The following is a 21,041-nucleotide window of genomic DNA, read 5'->3' as shown; positions in this document are numbered from 1 at the left end:
TAGTGGAGATATCTTTGTGATTATATCAATGTCTTTATGGTCAAGGATAATTAATGTAATTGTAATATATCAATAAAATATATCTAGATATATTTATTTTTTTATTTTCCCAGTAAAATTAAAAGAATTTTATTTAATTTCCCGCAAAACATTTTTTAATTTCCCGCCGTAACTAACTGTCATATGGCGCATGCGTAAGCGCCCTCACACGGTAATTCCGAGCACAACTTAGGACCAATTTTAACATAGGAGTTGGACTTCTAAGTTTCTTTATTCTATGGTTCTACAACTAGGGCTAGTCATTCAAGTAATCAGATTTGTCTGTCTATTTGGTATTTTACAGTTACCTGTATGAAAAATTTTGCCTTTTATTTTCTTTTAAACCTAAAATACTAACAATTCTTTTCATTAAATATTTTAGACGAAGTGCTAAGAGCGCGTGTGCCAATCCGATCAACTATATGATTTTAGGGAAGTCTAACTACGTTATCAGACAGCAGCGCCACATATACAAGAAAGTGGTAAAATAACTCTCGTTTTGTAGTGGATTTTACCGTAGGTAACATTCTGCTCTATGAAACAGTGAACTGTGGATTTTGACAGTTATGGCGACCTAATTATCACTTGAAATGACGTTTCTTCAATATTTTCGCTAAATCCTCCAGAAAATACAAACAAAACCATATTAGTTGAAGTAATAGAATTATTTGCAATGAAATGTCGCTACGGGCAAGACTACTAGCAGTGGTGGAGGTGTTAATGCGAGTACCACCGATTTTTGTTGTCGACGAAATTCTGAAACTTGGATTTGGATTCGCGGACCTCTCGCAAGATCTATCGGACTCACCCCCGAGCCACTTGGGGGACATCATCAAGAATGACCACGAAAACGCCACATTTTCCAATATATCTACGTACATACCTTTCGATTCGATGCTTTCCAAGTTTATTGTACTGTCTGTAATGATTAGGTTTTTGTTTGCAATTGTAGGTTAGTATTTCATATTTTTCATTACGTGTATGTGTATATGATAATTTACTGGGTAATATTGCTTTATCATCCTGCAATTTTAGCCATGGTTTTGATTGCTTTATGCCGATTTTCATGTTATTTCTAGAATTGCAGTAAGCTTATTGTTTAAATTTTGGTAATGACACATCACAGAATGAGTTTAAATGCATATAATATACTTAAGTCGTGATTATATGCACTAAATAAGATCTACTTGAAACAAACTATAATGAACATATGTTTTTGTTAAAACCATTTTGCATAACTGTTTATTTTAATATTACATATACCTTTTTTATTGTTACAGGATGTTTGTCTGCAATGTGCATGTTTGTACTGAACATGAAACACCTCATGGTAGTCTACATATATTTGATGTCCGTTGGATTAGCCATGCTTTCTTATTTTTTCAATTTCCGGACAATCAAGGATATTATGCTTGATGAAGACTATGCGGTACTCAAGATATCTTACACCGATTTCTATTATAACCTATTGAAATTAAACGTGAAACAGTTAATGGAGGCCAAAGGCTGGATGTATCAACTGACCGAAAACTGTGTGTTACAATCGCTCTTCTCCTTTATCTTCACAAACATCCATTTAGGTCCCCGGTTTTGGATTGTCCAGAAGTTGTTACCGTTGTCGTTCCTGGTACCCACGTTTCTCGCTCTCTTGCCTGTGTCTGAGATGATCTTGAAGCTGAGCTCCTTCGTGTCGACGCTCTTGCCTTTAACCATCATAACGGTCATATTGTGGTCTTCGTTCATGACCATCTCCAATTCCCTGTATATGGGTTATCATCAGATGAAGACGATGATATCGAATTTTGGCGTGTCCGCTCTGGTGGAGAGTGAATGGGGGAGGCTGAACGTGCCGGATGTGTTGCGAACTTTCTGGGTGCTACGGACTCTCGAGCATGCGATAACTTTCTTCGTGTCGGGGATGTCCGTGACGGAGGACGGTACGTTCCCGTACTTTATCATGATGAAGTACCTGTTGGTGAATGGCTGCGATACTCTGACAGCCGTGTTGGGCTTGACCAGCGTGGTGTCCTACGTCTGTAACTATATCGGGAAATTCTTCCAGTGGGTGCTGTTGACAGGGGACGAGAGCGACAAGAACTTCGGTACCGTCTCCGCCATCGTCTTCTACATCCTGGCGCTGCAGACGGGCCTGACCGGACTAGGGTACGACGTCCGGTTCGTCCGATTGTGCCGGAACTTCTGCTTGTTATTCACCGCCCTCTTGCATTTCACCCATAACATCGTCAACCTGCTGTTGATGAGTCTCAGCGCCTCGCACAATCCCTCGATCCGGAGACACGTCCACGCCCTGATAGTCTGCGCGACTCTGATCGTCCTCTCCCTGATGCTCATGTACCTGCTGTGGACCACGCAGGAGATATCGACGTGGCTGCTGGCCGTGACGGCCTTCAGCATCGAGGTCATCGTCAAGGTGCTGGTGTCGCTAGCAATCTACGCCCTCTTTCTCTACGACGCGCGCCGCGAGAGCTTCTGGGAACAGCTTGACGACTACATCTACTACATCCGTTCGTTCGGCAACGCCGTCGAGTTCTGTTTCGCCATCTTCTTGTTCTTCAACGGCGCCTGGATCCTGCTGTTCGAGAGCGGCAGCGCGATCAGGGCGGTCATGATGTGCATCCACGCCTACTTCAACATATGGTGCGACGCCAAGGCGGGCTGGTCGGTGTTCATGAAGCGGCGCACGGCCGTCAACAAGATCGAGAGCCTGCCGGAGGCGGACAGGGACCAGCTGCTCAAACTGGACGACGTCTGCGCCATCTGCTACCAGGAGATGCAGAGCGCGAAGATCACCAAGTGCAACCACTTCTTCCACGGCGTGTGCCTGAGGAAGTGGCTCTACGTGCAGGATCGCTGCCCGCTCTGCCACGAGATCCTACACCTGGCGGACCCGGACGACCGGACGAAGCCCTCCGACAACCCGGAACCCCCAGCCGCAGCACCGGCGGCGGCGGCGGCTCCCCCTAACGCGCTCGTCGTCGCCGAACACCACCAGAGGTGATAGAAACCCGATTGTGATTTAGGAATAGGTTCGTTACGCGGTAGGAATATCGGGGATCAACGGTGTAAAAAGAACGGACTGACCGAGAGAGTGACATTTAAATTATTCGGTCTTGTATATAAGTACTTAGATTTTTAACATGTTACAATAATAATATTGATTCATAAACGATGAATATTGTCTCGAGTTTATTCAATTGGAAATGTCATGGGATTGTAAGGGTGTTATTTTTTTTTTGGGACACCCGGGAATCGTAAAATATATTTTTCATTATCAAAAAGTTCTAGTAGTTCATAAATATACGTGTGCAAATGGCAGTCTTAATAACATACGAGCCCTTATAAATAAAACTAACCCACTAGTTGTAAAAAGTAACCTAATTAATTTGAACCGCTACTAATACCAACTCGTATGTTATTACGACGTCTCTAGTAAATATTCGTAATCATGACATACCTCTATCGCGTAATAAATGGACGTCAACAATCATGGCTAGTGATATATAGAATTTTGTTTCTAGTAACTTACGGTGCCAATAATTTAAATTTCATTTCTCAAACTGCTACGTTTCGTGGTCAATACTAGATTTTTTTCCCCAGGTTAAAAGGCTATGTCGATACTTCGCTACTAACTGAATGCAGATTGTAAATAGAAAACTGTTGTACATACCTTATTTCAATCTTGAGTTGTATTGATATTACGGCTAGTTGTTAAGGGATGATATTTATTTTGCCTCCGGGATGACTTAATTGATTTGATCACAGCGCACTATTGCAATAGAATATTTATTATTAAGTAATATAAATTGATATACAAGCATCAGTGTGGTATTTTATTTAGTAATTTACAGAAGACTTGCCTTTTTTAGTTCATACCTTTATGGGTAATGTACTTATTCTTGTTTGGTGCATTTGAACCCTTACTAAAACCAATAATTTAAATGTAATTTTCGAAACTGTGTCGTGGTCAATACTAGATTTTTTTCCCAGGTTAAAGGCTCTGTCGATACTTCGCTACTAACTGAATACCGATTGTAAATAGTGACCCGTTGTACATACATTATTTCCATCTTGAGTTGTATTGATATTACGGCTAGTTGTTAAGAAATTATATTTATTTTGCTTCCGGGACGACTTATTTTATTTGATCACAGCGCATTAGTACATAGAATATTTATTATTAAGTAATAAATTGATTGTACAAGCATCACCGTGGTATTTTATTTAGGAACTCGTTCACACATGAATAGGTAAAGTCGATATGCTCAAACACAGATGATCTTCCAACGTGACCACAGAACTCTATGAATGTGATAAGTTACTTTTTAAGCATAGAAGACTTATATATAACCCTGGTTTAACATTTAACTGTATATGAGATACGCGTCATATGTAACCAAACTAAATGAACGCCATTCTTTTTATTTAAGTGTTGTTTCATTGCTTCAAAATGGGCATGTGTAGAACGATTACATCAGTAATATTGTTTATAATGTCCTTAGCGAGATATTTTCTTTTTATCTAATAAAAAAATAGATTTAACTCAAACTTATATTTTTTACATGTGTCTGTGTAAGTAAAATAAACATATTGTAAGTTTATATTGATACATTTAGGATAACCTCTTCTTTCTGTTCTTACCTTCAATTTTTCATCATTTATGGCCTTATTTATCAAGAAGGCGTTTCAGCAACGGCAAAAAATGTTAGTGTTTCGTTACTATGAAGAGATTTCATTCCGAAATTCCACATTAAAAACGTCAAGGATGTTAATTTAAACAAATGTATGACATTGAAGTATTCATAAATAGAGACTTTAACTTTTATTAATTAAATACAACACTATAATCCAATATTTATTAAAACAAATTTATTCCTTTAAATGTTGTCACAAGTTAATTAAACACTAAGTCTCTATAATTCGATAACAGATAATAATTCGACACTCTGCAGTTGGTTAGAGTCCGCACGACGGTCATTCTGTCCGCTCTTTCGAAATTAGCTTTCACTATCTCATAATATCTCCCGTCACTACAACAAATAACATATTGCCATCAATATAAAGGCGAATGCGCCAGGTACACAAAATCCTACCTCAAACTTAAACATTTTAATTTTAAGCACTTCACGCGCAAAGTGTCGATAGCCTTCTGGCTTTTGTCGGAAAACCTCAAATTGTCGGGATCCCATCGCAATTCCAACCGTTCCAGGTTGGCGCAATTCTTTGCGATACTGTCCATTAGTTGATCAACCAAAATATTCACGCCCAGTCTTTCTTGAGTGCCCATAACAATAATCCTAAAAATAATCAATATTTAGTTTATTTAATTTTATTGTCAGTAAGAATAATGGTGCTATTACTAAAAGCATACTAGAAAAACCCTTAATTAAATGTATGTTAAGTTGCCTACATCGCATAATATTAAGACGTATAATAAGATATAAAATACCATAAAATCCTGTTAAACTTGTGTTAGTTCACACGAATCACAATGTTTACGGTGTTATGAACATTATATTTTATTACTTAGCATTAGAGAGTATGGGTAATATCGATTGCCACAAGGAATCAGTGATATGTGTCATTCCAGACAAACCCAAACCCCAGAGTTGATGACCGTGTTTACACAAGAATTTATAGATGGCATCTTCGGATAAATTGTCCGAACTGTCTAAATCCAAGGATACCTGCGATGGAATCGGTTTGTTATTTCAAATATTCTTCTATCGGTAATAGTTTGTTTTACCAAGTTCCTCGGGTTGCCTATGTCCATCCAGGTCTTCAGTACGGTATCGTTGAAACCGTTGATTTGGCCTGCGCTCAGAAATCTTAAACCCGGTAATCTGGTAAGCATATCTTGTAGGCACTCGGTGGAGAGATCTGTGGCCGTTATGTCAAGTTCTTGAAGGGAACACTTCTCCCATTCGACTTGCATCAGATAGTCGCTTTGTAAATCTGCCAATAACACATAGTTCGTTCTGTTCATTCCATTATAATGGAGGAAACTTACTTGTCCCGTTCATCAGCAAGCATTTTAATCTACGACTTCGTTGAAATAATATTTTTAAGGTGCTACCGGTCACTTTATTGCAAAAGTTTACTGCCAGACACTCCAACTGGAAAATATGATATTATATATATGAAATATGATGGTTTATCAGTACCTGAATGCAGTTAGAGCTGAAGGCATCGATATGACTGTCATCTACGAAATTAATACCATATAAATTGATCACCCTCAGATTTGGTGTGGCGCTTTTCAATCTATGCACGTTTATAACCTCATAAATTTCTTCTTCCTCTTCTTCCACCTTTTCATATGTACCGATTAGGTGTAAGATTTCCAGACCGTTTATAAAATTATATATTTTCCTCATGAAACCTTCCATGAAGATTACTTCGGACAGACAAATGCACAGGTACTTCAGCTTGGTGGGGAAAGCTTGGAGCTCGCTGAAATCATGTAGCTGCATAGCAGTGGAGAAGTCCAACAGCATATGTGTTAGGTTGGGGCATTTGTTGGCCAGCTCGTGAAGAACCGTGTGAGTTATGAGCTCGATTGGCAGTTCGATGTATCTGTAATGATTATGATATAAAATTTAATTTAACTGGGTTTCATGAGTACCTGAGAGATGGTCCAAATCGGATGCTGATCAGTGCCAGTAAGGCCTCCAGAGAACCAACGTGAAGTCCTGATATTTCTGGACGTAAAGAGACGTTCTTCCAGAGTCTGGTGTCGTAAGCGATCAGTCGCCATCTTTTGCAGATTCTGGCCATTCGACATATCTCCTTGTGCGAGAGGTAACTGAAGATGTGAAGCAACACCTTGTCAGGTAGCTTTTCTATTGTCTAAAATAAAAAAATACATTGAATATATTTGCAACCACGTTTACATCAATGCTTTGTCATTTTAGGTTATTTTTATAAAGAAAATTGTCTCGAAATCCAATAAATATCAATTATCGATGGACAATAGTTTGAAGAGTATTAATCTATACTTTTCTCGTGATAAATCCTTTTATTTACGACAAAACTCCTTAAAATACATTCACACTCTTTATACAACGCATAATTAATTGATCTTTAGTAACAACCATTATTTCATATCAACGTTTACCACGGATTTCTAAACATAATCCTCGATTAAATTACACAATTATTATATGAAAAAATAGTTATTTATGAAACAACTGCTACTTGAATTTTATAATGAAGAACCCCAAAAATGTATCTTGTTTTATAATGTGTATATATAATAACAAATAGTTTTTAATTAGTACCAAAAGCATACTTGATTTGTACACTTAACAAGCAACAGGTGCACAAAGATATGTCAATGAAAAATCGATGAAGGACGATCGATGACATTTTAAATCAAGACAGGTGTCAAATGGATTCAACGAGAATAATAAAGAGGGTTATCAGGAGTTAGAATCTAATTCTGTCTAAATTGAGTCATGGTAATTAGTTTATTATGAAATATGTTTATGAAATATAATTGTTTGTCAAAAAATATACATATTTCGCTGTTTTTTAACATTATTTTTGTAGGTAGATATTCTCGTTATTTTAAAAGTGTGGTTAGAAAGATGACAGTTTGTAGTTCGAGGTTTTATGGTAAGTGGCACTAATAGTACAGGTTTAGGCATGGATAAAAATATAATACTGGCCATTCTAACGAAATAGAAAATATAGAAGTTACAGTACTCAAAATATTTCATCTACATCAGGTTTTTGTAAATTCAATCATTTGATATATCAAAAATTATTGTTTTTTTTGGGCGTCATTAATATTTTAAAAATCTATTGTTTTAGAAACTTATTTCTGTTTCTTATGATTACTTAAATTTGACCACAAGGCAAAAGTGTTCGAATAAAACACATTTGTTTTCCGAGGGATTCAGCACTAACCCAGATAGGACTTTAATAGTAAATACTGAAATATTTGGAGTAGTCTTTGATGAGGTCTATATAGGCTTAGAAAAGTGTGGTCTATATATTTAACGTTGCCTAAGAAACTGCTTTCATAACTGATGAATGATACATAGTTTCTCTACAGATTCTCCAGAAAGAATTCAATCTGTTATTTCTAATACAGATTCAGAGTGGAAAAATATCATACCAACAAGTTCTACATGGAACCCCTTAAAATACATTCACACTCTTTATACAACGCATAATTAATTGCTCTTTAGTAACAACCATTATTTCATATCAACGTTTACCACGGATTTCTAAACATAATCCTCGATTAAATTACACAATTATTATATGAAAAAATAGTTATTTATGAAACAACTGCTACTTGAATTTTATAATGAAGAACCCCAAAAATGTATCTTGTTTTATAATGTGTATATATAATAACAAATAGTTTTTAATTAGTACCAAAAGCATACTTGATTTGTACACTTAACAAGCAACAGGTGCACAAAGATATGTCAATGAAAAATCGATGAAGGACGATCGATGACATTTTAAATCAAGACAGGTGTCAAATGGATTCAACGAGAATAATAAAGAGGGTTATCAGGAGTTAGAATCTAATTCTGTCTAAATGGAGTCATGGTAATTAGTTTATTATGAAATATGTTTATGAAATATAATTGTTTGTCAAAAATATACATAGAGAAACTATTTCGCTGTTTTTTTAAGATTATTTTTGTAGGTAGATATTCTCGTTATTTTAAAAGTGTGGTTAGAAAGATGACAGTTTGTAGTTCGAGGTTTTATGGTAAGTGGCACTAATAGTACAGGTTTAGGCATGGATAAAAATATAATACTGGCCATTCTAACGAAATAGAAAATATAGAAGTTACAGTACTCAAAATATTTCATCTACATCGGGTTTTTGTAAATTCAATCATTTGATATATCAAAAATTATTGTTTTCGTGGGCGTCATTGATATTTTAAACATCTATTGTTTTAGAAACTTATTTTTGTTGCATATGATTACTTAAATTTGACCACAAAGCCAAAGTGTTCGAATAAAACACATTTGTTTTCCAAGGGATTCAGCACTAACCCAGATAGGACTTTAATAGTAAATACTGAAATATTTAGAGTAGTCTTTGATGAGGTCTATATAGGCTTAGAAAAGTGTGGTCTATATTTTTAACGTTGCCTAAGAAACTGCTTTCATAACTGATGAACATAGTTTCTCTACAGATTCTCCAGAAAGAATTCAATCTGTTATTTCTAACACAGATTCAGAATGGAAAAATATCATACCAACAGGTTCTACATGGAACTTAAGATAGGTTGCTACTTCTAATTTTGCTAGATAGCTGCCAATTAATAAAAAAAATTAGAAGAATACTATTATATATTTTCAATATATTCACACATAAAATATCATGTATAGGTTAAAACTTATATAAATAAAACAGTGATTAGTTATATGGCGTTTTATTTAATATCAATGAAAAGTTATATATTCCGATATTAAGTGTTGTTAGTTTAGTCATAATTTATTTTTCATTTTGGTTATATGTATAAAAAAATTAACAATAGATAATATGACGCGTCCCCTAGTGGTCTAGAGGGTAGTTAAGTTCTCTTTATTTTGTAGTGATCATTATTTTAACATAAATGATGAAAATTACTTTGAATGCGGACATAAATGAGTGCTTATATCAACACAGTGTTAGACACAATGATACTTACATAGGGAAAATTCAATAAAATAAGCAGTATTTTTGTATTATAATATATATATATATATACATATGTATATATATATATATATATATATATATATATATATATATATATATATATATATATATATATATATATATATAAATATACCGTTTTTGTGAAGACTGTGACGTAATTAAATTCACTGGCATAATGTAAACTGTATAAATTAATTTTAAAGTAAATAAACCTTGATGCCAATAATAAAAGCACTGTGGTTTGTAGATTTAAGGTTATGTTACTTAGATACGGACAATGCAGTATTTTTTATTATAATATCAGATATGGATATATATTTATATGCTGTATGGTACCGAAAAATGAAAATATATCGTGTCTGTTCGCATACCGTTCCGGCAAAAGGGCTCCTGGCTCCTGTCCCTTCCGTCAAGTACACCTGGGAGGCTTCCAGGGCAAGCTGACCCCAAACGTCAGGACAGACGTCCATTTTACACCAACTCTAGCACCGTTTTTTAAGGGGATCTCGCGAATTTACTCGCGTTTACGTAACATGTCGTTTTCGGGACGCTAAATACGCATCGGTGCGGTAGACAAGACGCATTCTAAAAATACTTGATAAATATTTTGGGCGGCTCGGCGTTCCCCGGCTATTTTGAGGACTCCTAGCGACCGGATGTGATCTTTTTTCCTGTCGGGTATAGAAGATGCTGCGGATACGCCGCGTATGCAGACAACTTATATAACGACGGCCGAAGAGCGCCGATAGATGTCGCCACCAGGCCGAAACCTTGAGCCGTTCTGGTGCTCGTGCAAATGTCAATTGTCACTTCGAAAATAGCGGGCTATATTTATAAGAAATAAGTGATTTTACAAATGCCAACTGGCGAGAGACAATTGGTGGAGCTACTATCATAAACATGTTAAATAAAAATGTTCTGGATTCACAAACATTATTTTTGTATTTTTTTTTGCTAATTCTACGCTTTATATTTTGATTCTAATCAGAAATTGAACGGATTTCTCGCAAGATTGCAAGCAAACTGTGTTTCACCGATGAAAGCAAGTAGTAAAGGTAGGAAATGTCCGGTGAATATGCTAGATGGAGTAAAACACCTCATTTCCACGTTTTTACGTATATTTCTTGGTTCCCAATCACTCTCGTGTTGAATAATTACCAGCAGTATTCAGCTTATGAATTGTAAAGACTAGATGGTATTTGGTTGAAAATATTCAAAAGTTCAAAAGTCCCCCCCTTCAAAAGTCTCAAAATACATGCATATTTGGATGAAAGAATCGTAAATTTATGTTAAATTGCTTTAGAATTTATAGTTTTTAAGCTATGTGACATAAACTTATTTTTTGGGAATGCACTTTTTATTGTATGACATAAAAACTAAAAGGTCTGTAGAAAATATTATATCACCATTCGATTCAGTGTAAAATTCTTTATAACCTCTATAATTTGTAGTAACTTGCCATTATTTGATCAGGACTGACAACAAAAATATTGAAAATGGCAAAAAATTGCAAAATTTTCATGACTATATATATAGAAAAATTGGTAAAATTTTATTTCTGTGGGATTAAGATGAACCTCTCAAAATATATGTATTTTGGAGTAAAAGGAACGAAAATCCATGTTAAATTGTTTTATAATGTATAGTTTTAAAGATATGTGACATGAACAAAAATCCGCTGATTTCTTGAAAATACACTTTTCATTCTATAACTCAAAAACTAAAGGTTCTATAAAATGTATTATACTACCATTCGATTAACCGTAAAATTCTTTATAATCCCTGTAATTTTCATTGACCTGTTATTATTTGAACAGAAATGATAGCAAAATTATTGAAAATGACCAAAAATCGCAAATTTTCACGACTATATATATGGAAAAACTGCCAAAATTTTGTATCTCTTGGATCAATACGAGACTCTCAAAATATATGTATTTTGACCTGAAAGAAACGAAAATCCATACTAAATTGCTCTAGGACTTGTAGTTTTAACGATATGTAACATAAACAGACCTTCCCTCACATTTCAATGGAGACTTCATTGCATAACATAAAAACTAAATGTTGTATAAAATTTACTACACTATCATTTGATTCAACGTAAAATTATGAATAATCTATGTAATTTTTATTAATATACGAAAGTTCGAACAAAAATGATAGCAAAAATTTAAGTATACTGAACAAAAATCGCAAATTTTCACGACTATACATATATGGAGAAAGTGCAAAATCAATTCCTCTTGTTTAAAAATACAGAGACAAGCCAGAAAAGCACAAAAGAAGTATTCAAAAAGACAGATTATATAATAAGACGCAATATAAAAAGGTATCTGAAAAAGCGAACTATAATTACTTGGTTGACTAAAGAAATCTATATCTAGGCATCAGACGAATTGTAATAAAGAAGAATGGTTTAGCTGAACACCTAAAAAGTAAGTATAGTCAATGCTAGAATCCCACATAATCCAAAAGAAGCGCAAGGGTCCGGGTGGAGGTTAAGGAATGAATCTAAAACTCTAATGACTCTTGTCTTAATAATAAAAAATCACCCAAAATAACCTGACAAAAACCCATTTGAAGCGAAACAAAACGCTGAGAAGTGGTAGGGAAGCATCAGCCTCACACACATTCTAAAGATATATGATTATCACCTTATTTAACCTCAACCTATCAACTGTTATGGCTGTTTGGGAAGTCACCAAACGAAATAAAAGCCTATAGACCTATATCACTGCTGCCAGTAAGATCTAAGGTTTTTGAAAAACTCCTGTTGAAAAGAATAAAACTGATCATAGAGAGAAAAAACCTAATACCAATACACCAGTTTGGGTTTATTAACAAGCATTCAACAATTGACCAGGTCCACAGAATAACAGATGTTATTGAAAAAGCCTACGAAAGTAAAAAAGTATGCTCAGCTATATTCTTAGATGTAGCACAAGCCTTCGATAAGGTTTGGCATGAAGGCCTTGTTCATAAACTACAGAAAATGCTACCAAAACAACACACCGAACTATTAAAATAGTACATTACAACCAGAATGTTTAGAGTCAAACAAGAAGAAGCTTACTCAACAATAAAAGAAGCTAAAGCACAAGGAAGTGTACTGGGACTATTTGAGAACAAAGTCCTGAGAAGTATTGTGGACGCACCCAAATACTATAGGACTGATTACCTACATCGAGACCTTCAGATATCTACAGTCGGTTAAGAAATCAAGAGAATTGCAAGGGGTAATGAGGAAGGACTCTCGTTAATATTGAGGTATTGCAGCTTTTGGATACCACCAGAACAGGACACAGACTCAAAAGAATCAAACCATTTGATCTTGTGTAGAGTTGTGTAGCGAGGTGCATATAATAAAAAATACAGCAGTGACCGTATAAAAATATACAGCAGTGATAGTTATATACCTATATTTCATAAAGACAAATTGTAGGGTAGACGAAAATGACTAATAACAGTGTAATAATGAAATAATAAGCAAGGTAGTTCCACTAAAAAGCTTAAAGTAGTATAATTGTCCAAAAATTAAAGTGTGTTAATCAAAATTATTACCACAGATACCATAATTTTGTATCAATATGAGTTTTGAAGTCATTACATTACATTTTTAGAAGATTCCCAATTATTTATCACAAGAAAATCGAAACCTAGGACCTGTTTGAAATTATCCCGAACTTTATAGCGCACCCTGTATTCCCCAGAAGTTATTGGCTATTCCCTTTGACATAATTAAAAAGCCACAGAAAATTAATGATCCTTGGTTCAGCTACAAAATTAAATAATTATGTTTACAGCTTGTCCTGTTTATTCCTTGTCCATTTGGATTTGGCACAAGTACGTAGAATAGGTATATTAAATATTATTGCTCTCATATATAACTACTGTTGCCTTGATATGACTATGATTAGAATACATGAAAGAGGCACAACTGTGTGTTAAAAGATTCTACTTCTTAATTAAGGTGTTTAATTCTAACAGGTCAATTGAAAAATCCCCGGCCTACCATAGTAAAATACATTTTTTTGGCAAAATTAGTTTTTTTTATTTAACATAATTCCCTTCAATAGTGATACACCGTTTATAGCGACCCTCAAACTTTTCGATACCATTTTTGTAGTAGGATTTGTCCTTTGCTTCAAAATAGGCCTCAGTTTCGGCGATTACCTCCTCATTTGACGAAAATTTCTTCCCAGCGAGCATTATTTTGAGATCTGAGAACAGGAAATAGCCGCTACGGGCCAGATCTGAAGTATACGATGGATGGATCGATTTTTGCCATCGTTTTCACTGACTTGTAACACGGTACATTGTCGTAGTGAAGCAGTATTTTTTCCCTTCAAAAAAGCCATATTTTATCAACACGAAATTCCTTTTTATCCATTTTTTAACCGACAAAAGTTGCTTTACTAAATATGCTATAATTCACAAATTAATGATCCGACAGCTGTCTAATTTATACACGCATCTTTTGAGGGTTAGGGCTAACTAAAAACATATGGATTTAATTCTAGTAGTGCCATCTATGTGCCAGGCCGGGACTTTTCAACTGACCTGTTAAGAGATCCCCCAACCAATCATTTGTTACAGAAATCCAATTAAACTAGAAAATTAAATAATCTTAATATTGTCCTTAATAACTTGGCCACCCACTGTAATATGTTGTAGCTTACAATTTACAATAGCACGAGTGAAGATGACAAGAGTTTTACAATATCCTGCTAATTGTTTTGACAAATTTGTTTACTAAACACGTAAAACCTATCATAATTTCCTTTCCTAAAACAAAATTTATGGCCCAGTTAAATTGTAGTCGGTAGTATACCTGTAGAACCGTAAAAAAACCTTTGTCTCGCTATTAATCAGGTCTAGGCTGTATTGGTGTTGGAACCAGTCCAAGCCGCTGAGAGGTAAGTCATGTTATGTATATTTCCTGAAAAAATGCTCATAATGGAAGAAGCAAGTTTTCATTGGCCGGGCGCCAGCTTTTACCATTTAAACAAATTCCAGCGGCAACAACTAAATATAATTTCAAGTATGTAGGGTGGATCAGGATCGTGCACAATATCCTGTCTCGACTCGATAGATATTTAAAATCAGTATCAATAATATAACAGGTCAATTGAAAAGTCCCCGGCCTACCATAGTAAAACACATTTCTTTTGGCAAAATTAGTTTTTTTTAATTCAACATAATTCCCTTCAAGGGTGATACACTGATTATAGCGACGCTCGAACTTTTCGATACCATTTTTGTAGTACGATTTGTCCTTTGCTTCAAAATAGGCCTCAGTTTCGGCGATCACCTCTTCATTCGACGAAAATTTCTTCCCAGCGAGAATTCTTTTGAGATCTGAGAACAGGAAATAGTCGCTGGGGCCAGATCTGGAGAATACGGTGGATGACGAAGCAATTCAAAGCCCAATTCATGGATTATTGCCATCGTTTTCATATAGTTGTTTCATTTCAATAGTTTCTGTTGATGGTCCTTTCTGTTTCAAGGTAGTCAATAAAAATTATTCCATGCGCATCCCAAAATACAGACGCCAAAACCTTACCAGCTAACTGTTGCGTTTTCCCACGCTTTGGAGTGGGTTCGTAGTTTGCAGTCCACTCGGATGACTGTCGATTGGACTTCGAAGTGAAATGATGGAGCCATGTTTCACCCATTGTCACATATCGACGCAAAAACTCCGGTTTATTACGCTTGATCATCTCCAAACACTGCTCCCAATCACCAACTCATCGTTGTTTTTGGTCAAAAGTGAGCTCGCGCGGCACGCACTTTGCACAGAGCTTTCTCATACTCAAATATTCGTGAATGATATGATGTACACGGTCAGCTGATATCTTTAGAGTGTCTGCTATTTCATCCAATTTCAATTTACGGTCATTCAAAATTATTTTGTGGATTTTTTTAATGTTTTCGTCTGTAACAACCTCTTTTGGTCGTCCACTGCTCATTTCACCACGTCTAGACTTAGCATACCTATCCTTGATGCTTGATTTTCCTGGGCCAGTGTCCGTAAACTCGGCATCAAATCAAGTTTTTACTTCAACTGTATTTTTTCCCTTCAAAAGCAATATTTTATAAACATGATAATTCAGCTGTGTGACGCTAAACCATGTTGTAGTTAGGATGACATATATTTATGGCTTAAATTGCTAGTAATGCTCGATAGCTTCCATTTGTCATCTTCAATCTCGATTATTTTCACGAAATTTCACTCTACATGTACATTCGCAATGAAACAAGTGAATGCTGTGAAATATTCACTAACATAAAGAATGTGCTCATACGATATATCACAAATATTGCTTTTTTTATTCCCCAACAAGAAGATGTTTGTCTGGTATTCTGTAGAAAATTCTTTAGTTATATTACTATTTATATATTAAATTCTCTAGTTATATATAATTTACATAACCTAATCTCTAATTGTATTTTGTATTTTGTATTTTGTATTTTGTATTTTGTATTTTGTATTTTGTATTTTGTATTTTGTATTTTGTATTTTGTATTTTGTATTTTGTATTTTGTATTTTGTATTTTGTATTTTGTATTTTGTATTTTTATTTTGTATTTTGTATTTTGTATTTTGTATTTTGTATTTTGTATTTTGTATTTTGTATTTTGTATTTTGTATTTTGTATTTTGTATTTTGTATTTTGTATTTTGTATTTTGTATTTTGTATTTTGTATTTTGTATTTTGTATTTTGTATTTTGTATTTTGTATTTTGTATTTTGTATTTTGTATTTTGTATTTTGTATTTGGTATTTTGTATTTTGTATTTTGTATTTTGTATTTTGTATTTGGTATTTTGTATTTTGTATTTCGTATTTTGTATTTTGTATTCGGTATTCGGTATTCGGTATTTTGTATTTTGTATTTTGTATTTTGTATTTTGTATTTTGTATTTTGTATTTTGTATTTTGTATTTGGTATTTTGTATTTTGTATTTTGTATTTTGTATTTTGTATTTTGTATTTTGTATTTTGTATTTTGTATTTTGTATTTTGAATTTTGTATTCTTTTGTATACATCTTAAAAATATTGCGTATTTCGTATTTTAAATACATACGTAATAGTATATTATAATTGTTATTCCATATATTGTATTTGGTAATTTGTGTTTTTTCTTTCAAATGTACGACTGAAAATATGTTGTATTTCGTATTTTATATACACTTGAGTTACTCTTTTGTCATATGTATTTTAATTAAGTCAAAACCCAGCTTTTGCCCACCAACACTGAAAACTAGATATGGTGAATAGGACGAATTATTTCTTACAATAAGTACATAATATAAAGTTGAATTCGCTCAATTTTGTCGTTATTAATGGGTTACTATGGACTTTCAACTTAGTTAGTTCTCGATTTAATAGCATTGTTAGTGTTTTTTTTATAATGATTGGTAACTAGCGGTTTTAACTGAACTGAACAATCTGGTATATGTTAAATTCTATCATCGGGGTGTATGTTGAAAACTACAACTAAAATTTACCAAAAATATATATTGCTGCTGATTTAAAATAGTTTAAACGAATACAAGTATAACAATAATTTTTCAAAATGTTCTTAAAACGTCCAGTTTATTTTGCTGGGGTTTCTCTAAGCTTTTTTTTAACTGTAAGTATTTAGACCCAAGATAATAGAGTGTTTTAACACGTTGGTGCAGAATAACTCACTGTTTTCCGGTTTTTCCTGATGCTGGAGTTCAGATCGTCCCTGACTATCGCAGTGGCGATGTCCAGCTGGCCCCAGGAGTCCATCGCAGACACAATTCACCAAACCACCGCTCCAGAAAACGCGAAAAGACGAGCTATCGCAACCGAACTAACCACATTTGAATGGGAATCCAGCGGCGATGAATCTTCGTCGTGGTATGTATTGGCAACTGTTTCAAACCTCAATATAATTAAAGCGTGTTTGGCACTGCGGCACTAATTGCGCCTACAGGGTGAACAAGACAGAGAAGCGATCCCGACTATCCCGGTCAGGATATCACGGGCATTCACCTCTCACTCACTGGTGCAACAATATTTCGCCGGTCCGTTTTGCCGTGCCCGTCCACTCCCGCGGTTATTATCGCAACGTCACGTACGCTTCATAGTCATCGCCATCGCCTAGGATTACCAGGGCGGGTATCTAAAGTTTCAGCGATGCAAATCGAACTAGCGAAGTTTGATGCGATTCGTTGACTAGTCCGTTTCGATAACGTTGGACTTTCCGACTAGTGGTTTAAGGGGTTATATCTTTTTATATAACTTTTTCATTCATGTAAAAGCGATTTTTATTTGTTTATTTTTTCTCGATATAGCTTTTCCTTAAAACACAGACAAAGACGTGTATCATTGAAGGCAATCATAAATTGGTCCTAAGATCTGTGGTACCTAAAACTCTACCTGGTAGTTTGATATTTTAGAAGGTTTGATAATGTAAAGGAACCAGGCGGAAGCCCTTGCGAATATTAAGCAATTACCATCAATTTTTTTTTATAACATCTTTATTAGATACGCTTAGTACAATCTTAATTATTATTATTATTACAATTAATTTATTACTACTTTTCCTATGTGCTTGGATTAATTAACAAGCAAGACGAGTGCGAGAAAATACATCAGTATGTATTCCTCAATTATAAAATTACAATTATTTATTAATTATTAACTTATAGCTATAGTTTACACACTAAATGTTCACACAAGTTCGTATGGTTTTGTTCGTTTCAATCTCCTGACGTCCTGTGCGCTGTCCAGCAGTTGTATTGCTTCCACGTTAGAATGATTTAGTAATCTTCTTTCGTGTTTCAAGGCGATATCCTGCATAACTTCGCAAATCCATTTGATTTCCAGGTCATCGTGCAGTTCTTCATTGGTTACATAGCGATAGGCATTGGTAATCAATCGAAGAATCTTGTTTTGACAGCGCTGTATGACTAACTGATTTGAATTTTTAGTGCAACCCCATATTTGCACCCCATAGGTCCAAATTGGCTTTATAATTGTATTATAGATCAACCTCTTTGATTTTAGATCAAGTTGAGAGTATCTTCCGACTAACCAAGTTGAGAGTATCTTCCGACTAACCAGTTTAGTTGTTTTATTTTGGTTCTAATGTGTTTTGCTTTTTGTCTAAGGTGATGCTATTACCATGAATGGCAACGATATTTATGTTTCTTTGGGGGCTGTATTTGCCAAATATGAGATCTTAACACTTCCAAGGGCCATTACAGCTTTATAAGAGTTCATTTCTGAAGACGCGACACTCAGAATCACTAACTTCTCCTTATTCAGTTTATTTTACTGTGTTTTGTGACGCCCGACCTGAGTTTCATCACATCGTGAGTTTGTTCACAGAGTATTCCAATTTTCTCTATTTAATTCTCATTTATTATTTAATTATTCCGTTTATTATTCTGTATTCATCATCCTCTAGTTATTTATTTATCAATTTATCGTTTTTATCTTTATTTATTTTATTATTTCTTCTAATCGTCGTATATTCCCCATAATTTTGAAATTATGGTATATTAGAGATAATAGTTTTATGGTTGCAACTGTAAATATAAATTATAACTATTTTATAATAACGCCAAAGTGGCCAAAGTTACTGATGTGTAGATATGATCTATGGATAACTTAAAGCATATATAGACGAATAGAAAGTGGTTTCTGCTGGCTCTTGGTGGCAGCGTATCTAGCGTGTGGCTTTTAGCTTTTTCCCTTGTACGCATTGCACGTTCATCATAGTCAGAGTTAGGAGAAGTGAGTGCATAATACCAACAGAGTTATTTATTTATTTATTTATTTACCAGTAGTTATATACTTACCTTTGTATTGAAGATTTTTACTTTACCCTGGCGAGTAACTATTATCCCTAATAGCAGGATATCGTGTGTCAGCTTCCCTTGATCTCATTACACGTTCATTATTGTCAGTGTTAGAGTTATAAGCTGCTACGTCGTACGTTACTTTCCCTTGGTACCGTGAGCGCATGTCATACGTCATCCTAGCATAGTTCATCACTGCTGCACTGCATTAGTTACCGTTACCGTCTGTTGTTTTATAATTGTCCGTCAATGTTATTGACTAGTATAAACTAAAATTGGTTTTAACTTTTCTGTTTATTCCATCATTGTTATAGCCAACCACTGTCATCGTCTTTTTATTGAGATTATCAGTACCATCTATTACCAGTATTTGTCTATACATTTATTTATCAATAATATTATTTATTAATATTATGATCCGCCAGCATAATTAATTATCTATACATTTAGCTGCAGTACAGTCATATTTCAATATTACCTGACATTAGATGTACCTATAGCAATAATTAATGACCACTGTTATATTTCTTTTATATATAGGCAACCAAACATATACGTTAACCTTTCTTACCAAAGAACAGTAATATTGGACGTAATTGAAGAATTACCAACTTTTGTTTATATTTATTGAGAAATACTGATATAAAACCTAAAACAGTGTTATCTTATTTCAAGAAACACATTTTCAGTATGTATTAATTATTTAAATATCTATAATTTACTAGAAATATTTCTTAGTAGTTAAATAAAGAAAAAATGCATTTCAAATATCTGTTGTGTATAGGCAACTAAACATATACGCAATCTTTCAAACCAATAACAATAACATTAGACGTAGTTCAAAATTATGTATTTATTAGGAAGTATTGATATAAAATCAGGTGAAAAGAGTGGTGATATATTATTTCAAGAAACTGTAGTAATTAATAATAATTATGTTACTGTAGAGTCTTTAATTTATTATTAATTACAATTATCTCAAAAGAAATGTTCTCAATACTCCCACACGATGTTACATCACGAAAAGTAACTCCACCGAATTTTTGTGGCCCATTTAAGAATGACTGGCGAATTTTTTCTTTGTTTATACGACAAACAAAATAACCTTGCGCAAAAATCGAAGCCTGTAAGGAGAATAATATTAGCTAACCTTAATAAACACTCAGATACACGGTTTTTTATCGTCTCTTACAAATAACAACAAAGTTCTTGCATCTTTTGATATTAAATCGAACTAATTCTTTAAAACTTGAGACGCACTTAATTCTAAAAACATGCGCAGTTGGCTGGAGTGCGGATGGCGCGTTAAAACAATGCGCGTGCGCTAGGCTTTTGGTATTTTTAGTTAGGACCCGTTTGCACCAGTTGTCTTTATTTAATATTTTAATTTTCTGAAGATTAGATTTATTTGTATATGTTTTTTAATATACGGATGTTCTTTTGTTGTATGACGGTTTATTA

At 34.2% G+C, this 21,041-nt stretch overlaps 2 protein-coding genes and 2 long non-coding RNA genes across 6 annotated transcripts; 2 read left to right on the top strand and 2 right to left on the bottom strand.

Moving 5' to 3' along the window:
• Positions 1 to 568: 568 nt before the first annotated feature.
• On the top strand, positions 569 to 3,880 carry Trc8 (TRC8 ring finger protein). Of its 2 annotated transcripts, none has more exons than XM_076409401.1 (2): positions 569 to 991; positions 1,320 to 3,880. In XM_076409401.1, exons 1-2 carry the CDS (start codon positions 718 to 720, stop codon positions 3,056 to 3,058), a joined length of 2,013 nt encoding a protein of 670 aa, XP_076265516.1. In that variant the 5' UTR covers positions 569 to 717; the 3' UTR covers positions 3,059 to 3,880. The 2 variants fall into 2 exon arrangements, with proteins under 2 accessions (XP_076265516.1, XP_076265517.1); XM_076409402.1 differs by lacking the exon at positions 569 to 991 and adding an exon at positions 1,037 to 1,125.
• A 1,019-nt stretch (positions 3,881 to 4,899) lies between these two features.
• Positions 4,900 to 17,820, bottom strand: FipoQ (F-box/LRR-repeat protein FipoQ). 2 transcript variants are annotated; one of them, XM_076409406.1, is made up of 8 exons: positions 17,437 to 17,820; positions 6,683 to 6,906; positions 6,222 to 6,633; positions 6,068 to 6,173; positions 5,804 to 6,012; positions 5,584 to 5,744; positions 5,151 to 5,354; positions 4,900 to 5,087 (listed from the first exon to the last, which is right to left on the bottom strand). In XM_076409406.1, the coding sequence occupies exons 1-8, from the start codon at positions 17,518 to 17,520 to the stop codon at positions 4,952 to 4,954; spliced, it is 1,536 nt and encodes a 511-aa protein (XP_076265521.1). In that variant the 5' UTR covers positions 17,521 to 17,820; the 3' UTR covers positions 4,900 to 4,951. The 2 variants fall into 2 exon arrangements, with proteins under 2 accessions (XP_076265521.1, XP_076265520.1); XM_076409405.1 differs by lacking the exon at positions 17,437 to 17,820 and adding an exon at positions 10,108 to 10,430.
• On the top strand, positions 8,555 to 9,362 carry LOC143199550 (uncharacterized). The gene is made up of 3 exons (XR_013006469.1): positions 8,555 to 8,625; positions 8,726 to 8,791; positions 9,228 to 9,362. It is a non-coding gene; the product is annotated as an uncharacterized LOC143199550 (long non-coding RNA).
• Positions 17,821 to 20,512: 2,692 nt separating the features above from the next.
• LOC143199547 (uncharacterized) lies at positions 20,513 to 20,899 on the bottom strand. The gene is made up of 2 exons (XR_013006465.1): positions 20,773 to 20,899; positions 20,513 to 20,704 (listed from the first exon to the last, which is right to left on the bottom strand). It is a non-coding gene; the product is annotated as an uncharacterized LOC143199547 (long non-coding RNA).
• Between the last annotated feature and the right edge of the window lie 142 nt (positions 20,900 to 21,041).

This window comes from Rhynchophorus ferrugineus, unplaced genomic scaffold, assembly GCF_030347505.1.
Source record: "Rhynchophorus ferrugineus isolate W39M unplaced genomic scaffold, kcgeb_rfMv2 rfM7, whole genome shotgun sequence".
NCBI lineage: Eukaryota > Metazoa > Arthropoda > Insecta > Coleoptera > Curculionidae > Rhynchophorus > Rhynchophorus ferrugineus.
The sequence above is the reverse complement of the archived record's forward strand: the minus strand, read 5'-3'. Positions and strand labels throughout refer to the sequence as shown.